Below are 14,087 nucleotides of genomic sequence, written 5' to 3'. Positions count from 1 at the left end.
GGACCGGCCCGTGAGGCGCGGGGCGGCCCGCCGCGCCGGGGCCACGCCGGGAACGGGGCGGTTATCCCGCGAACGGGCCCGCTGTCACACCGGGCACGGCCCCGTTACCCCGCCCCCGGTGCCGCCCGCTCTCCGCCATAACCGCCGCGCCACTTCCGGGCCCCGCCGCCGCCGTGCCCCGGCCATGCTGGCGGCCGGGCCGGTGCGGCGGCTGCTGCGGGCCGGGGAGGGCGCCAGGTCCGAGGGGAGGTGCCGGGGAGGGGGCGGCGGTGACCGGAGAGCGGCCGGGGTGGAGCGGGAGCGGGCCGGCTCTGAGGGGAGGGCTGGGCTCCGGTTGGTCAGGGCGAGCCCTGGGCTCCCTTTCTTCCCTCACCTTCTTCCCCCCTTCCTCCCTTTCCCCGTTTGCTTGGCCGCTTCTGCGGCTTCCCGCAGCCCCTGCTCCCGGCTGGTTTTTTTTCCCCCGCAGCTCCTGACGCGCTTCCCGCTTTTCCCGTGGCAGGCACCGAGCCATGCGGAGCTGGGGGGTGCTGGGGGGCGCGGCGGCGGCGCTGGCGGCCGGCATTTACGTCCTGTGGGGCCCCATCGGCGGCAGGAAGCGGCGGCGGAGAGGTACCGGAGGGGCCGGGGCTGCCAGCGCCGGGAACGGCCCCGGCGCGGCTGTTTTATCCCGCTCTGACAGCTGCCAGCGGCACGGCTGGGAGGAATTTCTCCCTAGCACAATTCTCCAGGGTTGTCTCTGCATCCCTGGGAGGCTGGGTTGGACAGGGCTTGGAACCTTGTGGAAGGTTCAAAATTCATATTTTAATGCTCTTCGCAAATATTAAATTCAATACTATACGTGTTATTGAAGGTTATTTTGTAATACAGTATTAATCCTTTATAAGTAGCGTGTTAAATATCGCTGTAGGTTACAACGTAATGTTAAAATAGAAACTCGGCGATGTAAGATATTTTTTTACTAGCTCAGGAAAAGGGATAAGATAATTAAGAAACTTTTCACACAGAGATAACAGGAAATCTAAAGAGTTACAACTTCCTCATCAGAAAAGACAAACATTCTTCCACCTTCTCTCCGCTTTTATGGAACCAGCAGGATTAGGGGGAAGAAGTTGACAAAAACAAAATTATTAATTTGCAAGGAATTTATGCATCACGTATGAGATACATGGATATGCAACAGGCTGTTGCTTTTAAGGGTTATTCCTTTGTTCCCAAGGCATGTTTTTTGGCAGCTCAGTGCCCAAAAACATCCAGATGTCCAAAATTCTTTGCTTTTTATTGCCTTGTAGTGTCCTAATCCTCATTGTCCACATTTTTATTACTCTAATTTTATTACTATTGTTATGTTTGTAGTGTCCTAATCCTCATTGTCCACATTTTTATTACTCTAATTTTATTACCATTTTTAATAACTGTTTTGTTACTAATAAACTTTTAAGACTTTAAAAAACAAGTAATTGGTGTTTTTCACACCTGCCCACAGCGGGTGGGGTTGGATGGATCACCAAGATCCCTCCCAAGCCATTCTGGGGGTTCTGCGAACGCCCAAAAATCAACTGAAACAGCATAAACTGAACGCAGAACCCCACTTAAATCCGTTTTTCTCTCACGACGCAGCACTCCTATTGAAAACCAGGGATGTTTGCCCTGGGTTTTGTGGTGGAAACTTGCAATTCTCTTTGCAGGGCTGGTGCCAGGCCTCCTGAACCTGGGCAACACGTGTTTCATGAACTCCCTGCTGCAGGGCTTGTCCTCCTGCCCCTCGTTCATCAGGTGGCTGGAGGAGTTCACAGCCCAGTACAGGACAGAGCAGAAGGCCCAGGAGCACCAGCAGCTCCTCTCCGTGACGCTGCTGCAGCTCCTCAGAGGTACCCAGGCCTTTTCCTCTTGCAAGGAGAAAATGTTTAAAGAGAATTGTTATTTTCAGGCTATTTTCCCAAACACAGAAGCTCGTGGTGGGGGGGTTTGTATTTCCTATTTTATTTCTCTGATTTTCAGGTTAATTGAAATGACTTGGCCAAAGCTCAACCACCTTTCACTTCTTTCCATAGAACTCAAGAAATCTAGATTTCTATTTAAAAATTATTAGCAAATAACTTAAGCTTTTGTTTTTTCCCCAAGCTTACTATTTTCCCAAAAACCCGTGCCTATTCAACCTCGCTTTGCAAAGTTTCAGATCTTAAAAATTAAATCTGAAAAAATAAAAAATATATATTTTAAAATAAAATATTATTTAAAAAGATAAAATATAAAAATGTTATACAAATACATTATAAAGCGAACAATATTATTTTATATCATAAATTTATATAATAAATTATTTCACTACATTTAATTATTTCATATATCAAATTTATCATTATAAGTAAATATATTTTCTGTATTTAATATATTAATATATTATATTTGTTATGAAGAATAAATAAACTATAAATTTATATAATATATTAGATAAAATACAAAATATTATAAGATAAATATATAAATAGTAAATATTATAAAATTAATATTATAGCTTTATATAATAAATTCATAGAACAAATAAATTAATAAACTATGAATGAATTTATACAATGATGTTATATATAATATAAAAAATATATATTAGAAAAATATATATTATATAAAAAATATATATTATGTATAATATTATATACAATATTATAATATATCATAGTATATAATATATATAATATATATAATTATATATATATAAATATATATTAAATATTATAAAATATTAAAGATTTTAAGCTCAAGGTGATGAATTTTTGGGCTAAATCCATCTCTGACACCCTGAAATGACCCCTGGCTTCCCTCACAGGGTTATTTTTAAAGGAAAGTTCTGCTTGGGACATTCCTGTGGAAGTGGTGTGAGGCTGCTGGTGCTGTAACCCCATAAAACACTGATTTTTTTTTACCCAATTTTGCCTCCTCCTGACACTCCTGCATTCCCTTCTGCAGCTTTGTCCTGCCAGGAGGTGACAGAGGACGATGTCCTGGATGCCAGCTGCCTGCTGGAGGTGCTGAGGATGAACAGGTGGCAGATCTCCTCCTTTGAGGAGCAGGTGAGTGCAGGAATTTGGGAAAATCCCCCAGAGCTGGGGCTGCCAGGCCTCAATCCTGCTCCCAAAAAGTGATGGGAAACACCCACAGCTTGGGAATGGGGCTTGCAGTGGGCTGGATCTTCCTCAGGGAATTCCAAACCTTCTCACTGCCAGCAGGGCCAGGAATGTTAAAGCAGAACAGATCCCTGATTTCCCTATGGATAATGGATCTGTTCCCATCTTTTCAGAATTCCTAACTATTTGCAATTCTTGTCAGCATTTCCAGTGCACTCCATCAGTTATCCCACTCCTAAAATATATTCCTGCTTTCCAAGGCTAGATTTCAATTATGCTTCCCTCAAAATCCAGGAAAACAGGGATTTGGGGATTCATCTGGGGGTATTTTTTCCTCCCAAGTGCTTTAGGTTTTTTTGTGAGTTTATGTGGTCCAGAATGGCTTGAGTACCTTGTGCTTCTAGGAAGCTTTTGGGGATGACAAAATAGATGCAATATAAACAAAAAAATAATAATAATAACAATATTATTTTAATAGTTTTTGTTACTATTATTCTAATAATTATATAGATGATTACATATAATGATTATATATAATTATATCTAATAATATACAATTAATATAAAATATAGTATATTATATATAAATACATAAATATATATAATATATATAAATACATATATAAGTATATATTTAATATAGTTATTTAGATACTTAATTTTCATTATAATTTATATTTAGTATGTACTTACATATGATATATTTATATGTAATATTATATATTATCTATATTATATCTTTTATACGTGCTGAAATATAAATATAACTATAAATATAAATCCAGGCTGTGAGCTGTAATTTTCCCTTCATTTCCTGTGGAATTCCAGCCCTCCTGGGGTGGTTTTTGCATCTCTTTGTTTCTGACTGCATTTCCAGGATGCCCATGAGCTGTTCCATGTCCTGACCTCTTCCCTGGAGGACGAACGGGATCGGCAGCCCCGTGTGACCCATTTGTTTGATGTGCAATCCCTGGAGGTGATCCCACTTACTTCCTTATCAGAAATTCCTACAATCTGCCCAAATCCCCGAGTAGAAAGTGTACATTTAGGATATTTTGATTCTCTTCCCAAAGGTGTTCTTCAATCCTTTGATAGGGACTCATCAATAAGTCAAATTTAAAGAATTCTCAGGTTTTCGGAAGCAAATGTCTTGGAATTTCCAGTGTTCTTGCTTTCCTGAAGGCTTTTGCATCCCTAAATCCATGGGATGTGGGGATTTAAGTTAGTCCCTCCAAGATTTTACTCTGATCTGTAGTTCCCACCGGAAAAAAGGGATGAAAACTGCAAAAAGGGCATTTCTGGAAGAGTTTTATGGAGGTAAAATTGATCTTATCCTCCAGCTTACTGATAAACTTGATGCAGATGAAAAATACCTTGTTTTGCCTAAAATACAGAACAAAAAAAAATACAAAATCTCCTCTTTTAATGTTCTGAGGCAGAGAGTCCTGCAGATTAAGGATTCCTTTTACAAACAATTGTCAATTATAAATTTGTTTTGTATCAGGTTTTTTTGTTCTTACAAATATAAAGAGCCATAATTTTTCTAATTAGCAAGAAAAGCCAACTAGGGATGAAATAGGAGCACATTTAATACTTCACGTATTAAAATTCTAAAGCTTTTCTATGTTGCTGAGGTGGGGTTAATGAAATGTTTTTATCTCCCTCTGTAGCAACCAGAAATAATCCAAAAGCAAATAAGCTGCAGGACAAGAGGTAGGATTTTATCCCTTCTGGATATCCTGAATATTCATAGGGTAGTTTTCTTTATTAAAGGGATAATATTAATTAATGTTTGTACTGAACTGCAATAGAAATCAAAATTACAAATAAATCTCCATTGATTATTAATCACTGAGACAAAAATGTACTTTGGCGGCATTAATTTTGGAACTGCAGGGCAAAATGTGGGATTGGAGTGATAGAAGTGGATGAATAGAAAAATCCAAGGACAATTTTTGTGTTGCAGGATCTCTTCCCCCTATGTCCAACCACTGGAAAACTCAGCACCCTTTCCATGGAAGGCTGACCAGCAACATGGTCTGCAAACACTGTGAGCACCAGGTATGGAAATAGATAATATTTTATATTGTTATTAATGTCTGTGTCATGTGAAAAAGGATTTCCAGCACTCAGAGTGCTTCCTGGAACCATCATCCCTTGGGCATGAACAAGGATTTATCCCAAAATAGACTAAAAAAAAAATCCACGTGATGCACTTTGTGGGGGTAACAGCTGCCTCATCAGCCAGAATAATGGATGTTTTATTCTATTATTGAATTTAACAATTAATTAATTAATTAATAATATTACCTGAAAATCCACTCACCTGGGTGAGTTTAGGACTCGCTGCTCATTCAGCACATTTTGCAAAGCCACTTAAAGTCCAGTTATCCCAAGTAAGGAGATGAAGATAACCTGGATAATGGAAAAAAATACAGAAAATAAACCTCATTTATAGCCCAAACCAAGAGAACATTTGCATTTTATTTCCCAAAACCTTGCAAACAAATTGGAGTGAGCAGGGAGAGGCCAAACAGAATATTCCTGATGCTCTCTGGCACAACTGGGAAACTGAGGGGTTTGGATCCTGTTCCACCAGGGAATTATGGACAGCACAGGGCACAGGCTCAACTTAGGAACGTTGGGTTGGAATTTTTGGGGACTGATGGTGCCTTTAAGGCTGCTCAGAGCAGAGGCTACACAGGGTTTTGAAGAATAAAGTAGATATTTATTAAAAATGCCTTCACAAGCCTTGAAAAGCCTGGCCGTGGCTCCACTCAAGATGGTCATGAGCTTTCACACTTTTATAAATTTTGGTCCATTTCCATATTGGGGTTAATTATCCAATTACAGCTTCAGGTTATGAAGTCACATCCTCCCAGTTTGCTCTCCTCAATTTACACTTTTTGGGCCTTTTAGGCCTTTTTGTTGTTTACACTTTTTGGGCCTGAAGCTGCAACGGTGTCCTTGGTTCTTGGGCTGGAAAAGGATTGTTTTGGCTGACTTAACATGAGGAGAGCTTGCTGCTAACACTTTATATGAAGTTCAGAGTTACATACTAATGCAGTACAGAATGTGGAAAGTATAAAAGCTCAAACTGAAGGCATCACTGAAATAAATGCTAGCTCTGGAATGTTCTCTTGCAGAGCCCTGTGAGGTTCGACACCTTCGACAGCCTCTCCCTGAGCATTCCAGCAGCTGTGTGGGTATGTATCCCACTGCTCCTGATCCATCCTGCCCTTCCCAGGCCTTCCTCAGGGGCACAGGACATTCAGAGCTACTTCAGGACTTGATCTTCCTGCTCTTTTTAAATCCTGTGCTGCTGCAGTACCTTCTCCCTAATGGGTGGTGCCAGGTTCTGATGAGCCCAACAAGCAGAACTTGGTGATGCCACCAGAACTTTGTTTCTCCTGGTGGAAGATTTGGTCTTTTCTGTGGAATTTGAAGAGCCCAGATCATATCCTCAAGGGCTGCTTCCCATCCTGTGAGCTGGCAGCTCACACCTTACCCCATCCAGGCTTTTCCAGGGGGGTGATTTCAGCTGGGAATTGTTTCCATTTCCTTCTGGCTCTGAACAACTTCAAATGACAAAACACTGTGGATTTTTAGGGCAACATCTGCAGGATATTTTTTGCATTGTAAGAATTTGTTACTTCATGTCTGGTATTGATTTATTTCCACAACTTATGGAAATTGTGATTCCTGATTTGCAGAGTGCCCTCCTGGACAGCCAGGATTGGGATTTGGACACATCTTCTGCTCTTTGTGTTTTGTTTTATCCAATCCTTGGCAGGGTAGGATATGAGGAAGGGCAGCAAGGAGGCCTGCATTCCATTAAAAGCTGTATTTCTCCTATGGAGAGGGCCAGAGAGTATAAAGTGACCTCTGAAGTGCTGGAATGAGAGATAAATAGGAACAGGACAGGAGTCTGTGGTTTAAAACCCCACTGAAGGACTCACACAGGGAATCACTGCTGCTGTTATCAAAAGGCTGCAAAGTTTTCCATGCTTAATCCAGGCTAAAGGAGAATCCCCACAGTTCCATGATCACCCAGAGCCGTTTAGTCAGTTCTTTCATTAAATAAATCAGCAGTTCTGTAGTTTTCCTATGGAAGGAATTATTAAAAATCCTTCCCCAAAATCCAGCGGAATGCACCCTAAAATTCCTGTGAATAAATCTGGCTTTTCTTGGCACTCAGGGTCGTCCCATGACACTGGACCATTGCCTCCATCACTTCATCTCCTCAGAGTCTGTGAAGGATGTTGTGTGTGACAACTGCACCAAAGTAGGTCCCTTTGATTCTTGTCACTTCAGTTCCTGTCACCTCCCTGCTCAGTTTTGAGCCTGCTGACACAATCCTGGCTTCACTTTCCGTCTCTTTTTTTTCTTCAGGACTTGGGGAAAGCCTCTGGGATTTCAGATATTTAACAAGCAGTTCTTACCTCACAGAATCTTTGAGGCTTTACTTACTACTGCTGTTACAAAAATCTACAAATATTTTATTTTGTAGTTGCCAGGCATCACCAGGGGTAATTTTTTTGCTCTGGTATTGTTTAAAAATCGGCAGAAGAGGCAAATGAGTGCAGTTCTGAGTGAATGGAGTTCTCTAAATGCTCATTTCATCTTGATTTTGGTTTAGAATTTTGACCCTTTAGGAATTCTGAAGAGCATTCCTAGGTATGATTAATGCACTGAGCATAAACCAGACAATGAATTGCTCCTGTCTGCAGGTGCCTTCATTTTTTTTTCCCTTTTCATTCCAGATCCAGGCAGAAGGAATTCTGAATGGACAGAGCATAGAAAACCAGAGAACAACGTTTGTTAAGCAATTAAAGTTAGGAAAGGTGAGGCAAAAAAAAACCCCTCCAAATCTCCTAAATCCTGTCACAGTAATTTCTCTCTTGGAGCTGGTTGTGTCCATTTTCTGCTATTAGACCACAAATGTTTTACTTTTCAAAGTAAACTCCCCTGGCAAATATTTGTGGGCATTGAGGCTTCAACTGAGCAAAAAGTCAAACACTAAACACTTACAGGATATGAATATTCTGTTATTTAGAACACTTAAATGTGAGTTTAGCTCAGTATAATTTCTTAAGATTTTACATGAATTCGTCAATGAGCAAATTGATTTATATTCACAGGGTTTGTAGCATCTTTAGCAATTCCTCATTTCAGAGAAATTAAAATATCCTGACTATAGCTGGTGAGTAAACATCAGGTGTGATTTCTATGAGAAAACTACTTTTTTTTTGCTCTGTAATCGTGTCATGCAGAGGCCAGCAGGGCACTGGAGTGTAACTAGGAGCCTCAGGTGCTAATAATAATAATAATAGTAATAATGTACTTCTTGCTACAGCAATGATTTTGAATTTCTGCTCTTTATAACACTTAATGTTTTTTGTTTTCCCCTGTGCAAAGCCATTAATTTTTGGGGATTAGGAGATAACAGGAATCTCACAAGAATTACTGTCGCATTTTAAGGACACTGTTGCCACTGAGTTTATACAGAGATAAGGAAAATACATTTCCTTATTCCCTGGATTTACCACCTGTTTATTTCCATGAAAAATGTGGATTTTTCCTTTGCTGAAGCTGCCCCAGTGTTTATGCATCCACCTCCAAAGGCTGAGCTGGTCCAGCCAAGGCACTCCCCTGAAGAGACACGAGCACGTCCAGTTCAACGAGTTCCTGGTCATGGACATCTACAAATATCGGGTTCCTGGTCCCAAATCCTGCCAGGAGCAGCTCAGCCAGAAAAACTCTGAGGAGACAACCCCTGGAATGAAGGATGGGAGAGCAGGGAAACCTTCAGGTAACTCCTTTGCCAATAAAATGGTTCAGCTCTTTCTGCAGGGGATCAAAAGCTTTCTGCAGGATCAAGCCACGAGCAACATCTTGATGTGGGGCTTTGCAAACAGGACAAAACTGAACCCAAGTTCAGTTTGGAAAATTAATTGTGATCCTTCTAAATATATATATTAAAAAAAAAAAAATGTCCAAAGGAGTGTTGAATTTGGGATATCCCAGGGTTTTTATTGTTGGATGTCTTCCAAGGCTTCAGGACAAGCAGAGAGGGAATGATGGATTCTTCAAAAACAGTTGGAAAATCCAGCTGTAGGAGGTCTGTCCTTAGGCAGCTCAATGTTCCTTTAGTTGAGATTTTGAACATATGGCAATTTCCATATTTGTCATGTAGAATGAATTTGAATAAATAATCAATTGCCTTTGGATATGAAAATCAATAAAATACCTTCATATTCCATAATGAGGAGCAGGGATTCTGTTCTTAGGCAACAGCATTCAAGTTAAATTCCTGAATTTTTCCTTCCTCTGGCAGATGCAGAGCAACCAGCTGGTACCAAACCTCTCTTCATGAATGGTGCCTCCTCTTCCTCCTCCTCCTCTCCCTCATTTTTGATGTCCCCAGGAACTTTTCCACTTACTTCATTCCCTGAGTGTAGGTAAGTTAGAAATTTGTACCCTCTCTTAATTTCCGTACTTCACATTGTCTCCCTTTCTTCTGTCCTTGTCCTGAGGCTGCCCAGTCACAAAGATCACAATGTGATCTTTGTCCCAGCTCCTATGCTTCTCTCTTGGGTGACGTTTAGTCCTGGGAAAGGGAGTAGGGCAAGTTGCAAGCAAAACTCAAAATCTCCTTCCTCTGGTTCATGAACAGCCATCATCTCACTGCTGTTTGTTTCCTCTAGCCCTTCTTTTCCTTAATTTTCAAATGGTTGTAAGAAATCCATAGATTTATTTTTTTTTTCTCAGACATTTTTGATTTCAGTTGCACCTGCCATGATTCCACTTGATAAATCACCCTTGGGGGCTTCTGATGATAATCCTTTGCCCATAGAATTCCAGAATGGTTTTGGTTGGTAGGGAACTTAGGGACCATCCAGTGCAGTCCCCTTCCCATGGGCAGGGACACCTTCCACTATCCCAGGTTGCTCTAAACCCAATCCAGCCTGTCCTTGAGTACTTCCAGGAATGGAGCAGGAGGTTTGAATCTCATAATCCCAGAATGGTTTGGGTTGAAAGGAGACTTGGAGATGCCATGGGCAGGGACACCTTCCACTGTCCCATGTTGCTCCAAACCCATCCAACCTGGCCTTGAGTAGTTCCAGAGATGGAGCAGGAGGTTTGAACCCCATAATCCCAGAATGGTTTGGGTTGAACCCCATAATCCCAGAATGGTTTGGGTTGAAAGGAGACTTGGAGATGCCATGGGCAGGGACATGTTCCACTATCCCAGGTTGCTCCAAACCCCATCCAGCCTGTCCTTGAGTACTTCCAGGGATGGAGCGGGTTTGAATCCCATAATCCCAGAGTGGTTTGGGTTGAAAGGAGACTTGGAGATGCCATGGGCAGGGACACCTTCCACTGTCCCATGTTGCTCCAAACCCATCCAACCTGGCCTTGAGTAGTTCCAGAGATGGAGCAGGAGGTTTGAATCCCATAATCCCAGAATGGTTTGGGTTGAATCCCAGAATGGTTTGGGTTGAAAGGAGACTTGGAGATGCCATGGGCAGGGACATGTTCCACTATCCCAGGTCGCTCCAAACCCCATGCAACCTGGCGTTGGACACCTCTGGGGATGGAGCAGCAGGAAAAAGCAGTTTGGGTTGGAAGGGGACTTGGAGATCATCCCATTCCATGGGCAGGGACACCTTCCACTAGTGCAGGGAGGGAGCAGCTGCTCAAGGAGCCAGGCCCTTGCTCCAGCAGGAGCTGTGGCTGCAGTGGGGGGTGTGTGTGTGTGTGTGTGTGGCCAGGCTGACCCGTGTCCCCGCAGGGCCCCGCTGTACCTGTACCGCCTGATGGCCGTGGTGGTGCACCACGGGGACATGCACTCGGGACACTTCGTCACCTTCCGGCGCGCGCCGGGCGCCCGCGGCAGCCAGTGGCTCTGGATCTCGGACGAGTCGGTGCGCAGGGCCAGCCTGCACGAGGTGCTGGCTGCCAGCGCCTACCTGCTGTTCTACGAGCGCGTGCACGGCCGGGCCCAGCCCCAGAGCCCGGCCCAGAGCTGAGCCAGCAGTGCTGGGATGGCCCCAGCCCTCGGGGTTGTCCCAGCCCTCGGGGTCATCCCAGCCCTCGGGACCGTCCCAGCCCTCGGGGTCGTCCCAGCCCTCGGGGTCGTCCCAGCCCTCGGGGTCATCCCAGCCCTCAGGGTCGTCCCAGCCCTGGGACTGTCCCAACCCCTGGGACCATCCCAGCCCTGGGACCGTCCCAGCCTCGGGGTAATCCCAATCCCTGGGACCATCCCAGCCCTCGGGATCATCCCAGCCCTCAGATGGAGCCTCCGTTATGCAAAGCTCCCCCTCTCCAGGCTCCCTTCCCTGTGGTGGGAGCAGCTGGGAGTTGTGGTTTGTACCCAAATCCTGCTGTTCCAGCGCCGTGCAGCCCCGGGTGTGTGTTGAGAAGTGTTTCTCTGCCTTGTCCCAAGGCTCTGTTCCGTGTCCTGCCACCGCACTTTTCCCAGGGAGATGCTTTATCCCACATGTTTCACTTCCCAAGGGAGAGCCCTGGAAAGGGTTGAGGTCAAGCTGCTGTTGAAGAGCCCCTCCCTGTCCCAGTCCCTCCCCTGGCACCTCTCCCTTATGCACCAGCCCCTCCAGATTCCCTTCCCTGTGGCAATGGCTGGGAATTGTGTTTTGTACCAAAATTCCCAGAGCTGTTCCCAAGTCCAGCCCCACGCGTGTGTTGAGCAGCCTTTGTCTGTCAGGCAGGGATTTGATCCCAAGGCTCTGTTGCCAGCATTTCCCAGCGGGGAGCCCTGGGAGGGGGCGATGGGAAGCTGCTGTTGGCAATGATTTAAGACACAAAGTGCCTTGAGCTTCCCTCAACAGCTGCATTGCCACTGGCCCAGCCCTCTGCATGCCCACTGCGTCCTGGGAATGCCTCACACCCACGGGATGAACTCCTGCCATCCCATTCCTCCTGACCCATCAAGGCATCTCCACTAACTGCCCCCATCCAAAAAATTTCCCTGCTCACACGATTTTCCTCCTACTTCACTTCTTTATAATATATAAAGTCCTGCTCCTGATTTAAATTGCTTTATCCAGGAGATAATTTTGTATCTATTAAGAGCTGAAACCTTAATTTATTGCTCCATACCTTTGGAATCTAGCTGGAATCAGCACATGGGAGTGTTTGCTAGTGCTCAGTGTTGTCATTTCCTTCAGCACTGTTGAATCCAGTTGTTTTGTAGCATCAACTACAACTTTTAATGCTGTGATTTCCAAGCTGCTGTAACTGTTCTAGACTTGTCCTTCCCATTTTATTGCTGGAATCTGCTATTCCCAGCATTGGGATCCACGCTCCTGGCTTGCAGCTCAGCTGTAGAGCAGCCCCTGGCCTTGTTAAACGTAATATAAACAACAGGGCCAGGACTGGTGGGCACTTTCTGGTCTCATGAAGAAATCTGGGAATCCTGCATTAGCCCCAGGCTGTCCTGTAAATAGAAATAAGGGGAATTGTGCTGCTTTGGATTGTTTAATGTGCAAAAAAAAAAAAAAAAAAAAAAATCCCAAAGCACAGAGGGAGAAGCAGAAAAAAATCCTCCTTTAAAAACCTGCTTTTAAATGACCAGGAATAAAATATGTAGGTTGTTTTTAGCTCTTTTCTGTCCTTGTAAGCTTGGAGGAGAAAAATCCCTCATCAGACAAGCTTTTTTTCAGTGTGAAGTTTTCAAATAACAACGTCTTAAATAGTTTTTTTAGGGCAACTTTGTACCTCATGAATTCATAGTGCTGCCCAAAGCTTGGGGGTGTTCACACTTCCTCAGGAGAGGCTCCAAACCAGCCAAAGCAGGAGTGGTAAAATGGGTGGATATGCAAAATTATTTACATAACTCATCATTCCAGAGTCTGGAGCACAATTCCTGGCCCAGGTAATGCTCATAGTACATAAATATTGATAAATCCACTGCTGGACTGGGACCTGGTTCCTGGCTGTGCTGCATGAGCAGTAGCTTGGTTTTAACTTGTTTTAATTTACAAAAAAACCAAGAATCTAAACAAAAAAGCCTTGAAGGATGCTAAATGCCAAAAATTTGCTCTGGCCACTGAAGGGAGAAGGATTCAGCCCTCCCTACTGGGAGCCATCTAAAACCATCACCCCAACATCTCCCTCCAGCAGATCTGCCCCTGCACCTCAGAACTGAAACCATTTCCAGTGCCAGCAGTGGCTGTCCTGCATTCTCCAGGCTCAATGCTCTGCTTGGGGGTTTTTCCTGGATTTGGGGGTTTTTCCTGGATTTGGGGGTTCAGCTGAGCAGCCCCTTGGCTTAGTGGTGCTGGAGGGAGGGGCAGAGGACACGCAGATGGACTGAAATCTGAAGTCAGGCAGCTGGGACCAGCAGGTTTCCTCTTGCCAAGAGCTGTTTCCCTGGGCTGTGGATTGACTCTGGATCTCCCTCAAGGGCTATCAAGGTGGGGGTTGAGCTTTTTTCTGGCTTTGCTGGGTGGGGAGGAGTAAATGGGCTTGGCTTAACCCTCAGGTGAGGAAGGGAGCAAAGCCCAGCACCTCAGTCCTGGCCCTGAGCTCTGCCAGATCCTGCCACCCCCTGTGAGCTGGGGATCTGTGCAGGGCTTTGGGAGCTCATCCTCTCCTCTGGAGGTCACTGGGATCTGTTTTCCAGCCTCTGGAATTTGTGCAGGTGTTTGGGAACCAACCCTCCTCCCCTCTGCAGGTCCCAGGGCTCTGGTGTTTGCCAGCCAAGCCTCCCTTTGGAGGTCACTGGGATCTGCCTTTCCAGAAGTCACAGAACTCTGTTTTTTCCAGCCAAACCTCCCCTCTGGAGGTGCCTGGGATCTGTTTTTTCCAGCCAAACCTCCCTTCTGGGAGGGCTCTATGCAGCCACAAGGCTCAAATGCTGGTAGTCGTCCCTCCCAAGCTGCCGTGGTGGAGAAGATATTAATAAATTGTAAAGAATTAAGAGCTCCAAGATGACATTTC

The 14,087-nt window shown here is 44.5% G+C and overlaps 1 protein-coding gene and 1 long non-coding RNA gene across 2 annotated transcripts; one reads left to right on the top strand and one right to left on the bottom strand.

Annotated features, from left to right (window-relative positions):
- The first annotated feature begins 169 nt into the window (after positions 1 to 169).
- USP30 (ubiquitin specific peptidase 30) lies at positions 170 to 14,076 on the top strand. The gene is made up of 13 exons (XM_021544683.2): positions 170 to 237; positions 500 to 609; positions 1,686 to 1,868; positions 2,965 to 3,068; positions 4,000 to 4,098; positions 4,793 to 4,835; positions 5,089 to 5,183; positions 6,269 to 6,328; positions 7,321 to 7,407; positions 7,886 to 7,966; positions 8,715 to 8,934; positions 9,460 to 9,583; positions 10,918 to 14,076. The coding sequence occupies exons 1-13, from the start codon at positions 185 to 187 to the stop codon at positions 11,153 to 11,155; spliced, it is 1,497 nt and encodes a 498-aa protein (XP_021400358.2). The 5' UTR covers positions 170 to 184; the 3' UTR covers positions 11,156 to 14,076.
- Positions 1,844 to 7,226, bottom strand: LOC110478191 (uncharacterized). The gene is made up of 3 exons (XR_002466719.3): positions 7,082 to 7,226; positions 5,433 to 5,537; positions 1,844 to 1,886 (listed from the first exon to the last, which is right to left on the bottom strand). It is a non-coding gene; the product is annotated as an uncharacterized LOC110478191 (long non-coding RNA).
- Positions 14,077 to 14,087: the final 11 nt, after the last annotated feature.

The sequence above is a fragment of the Lonchura striata genome, chromosome 18 (genome assembly GCF_046129695.1).
Source record: "Lonchura striata isolate bLonStr1 chromosome 18, bLonStr1.mat, whole genome shotgun sequence".
NCBI classification, from domain to species: domain Eukaryota; kingdom Metazoa; phylum Chordata; class Aves; order Passeriformes; family Estrildidae; genus Lonchura; species Lonchura striata.
Note: the sequence above shows the minus strand (reverse complement) of the source record. Positions and strands in the feature narration are given on the sequence as shown.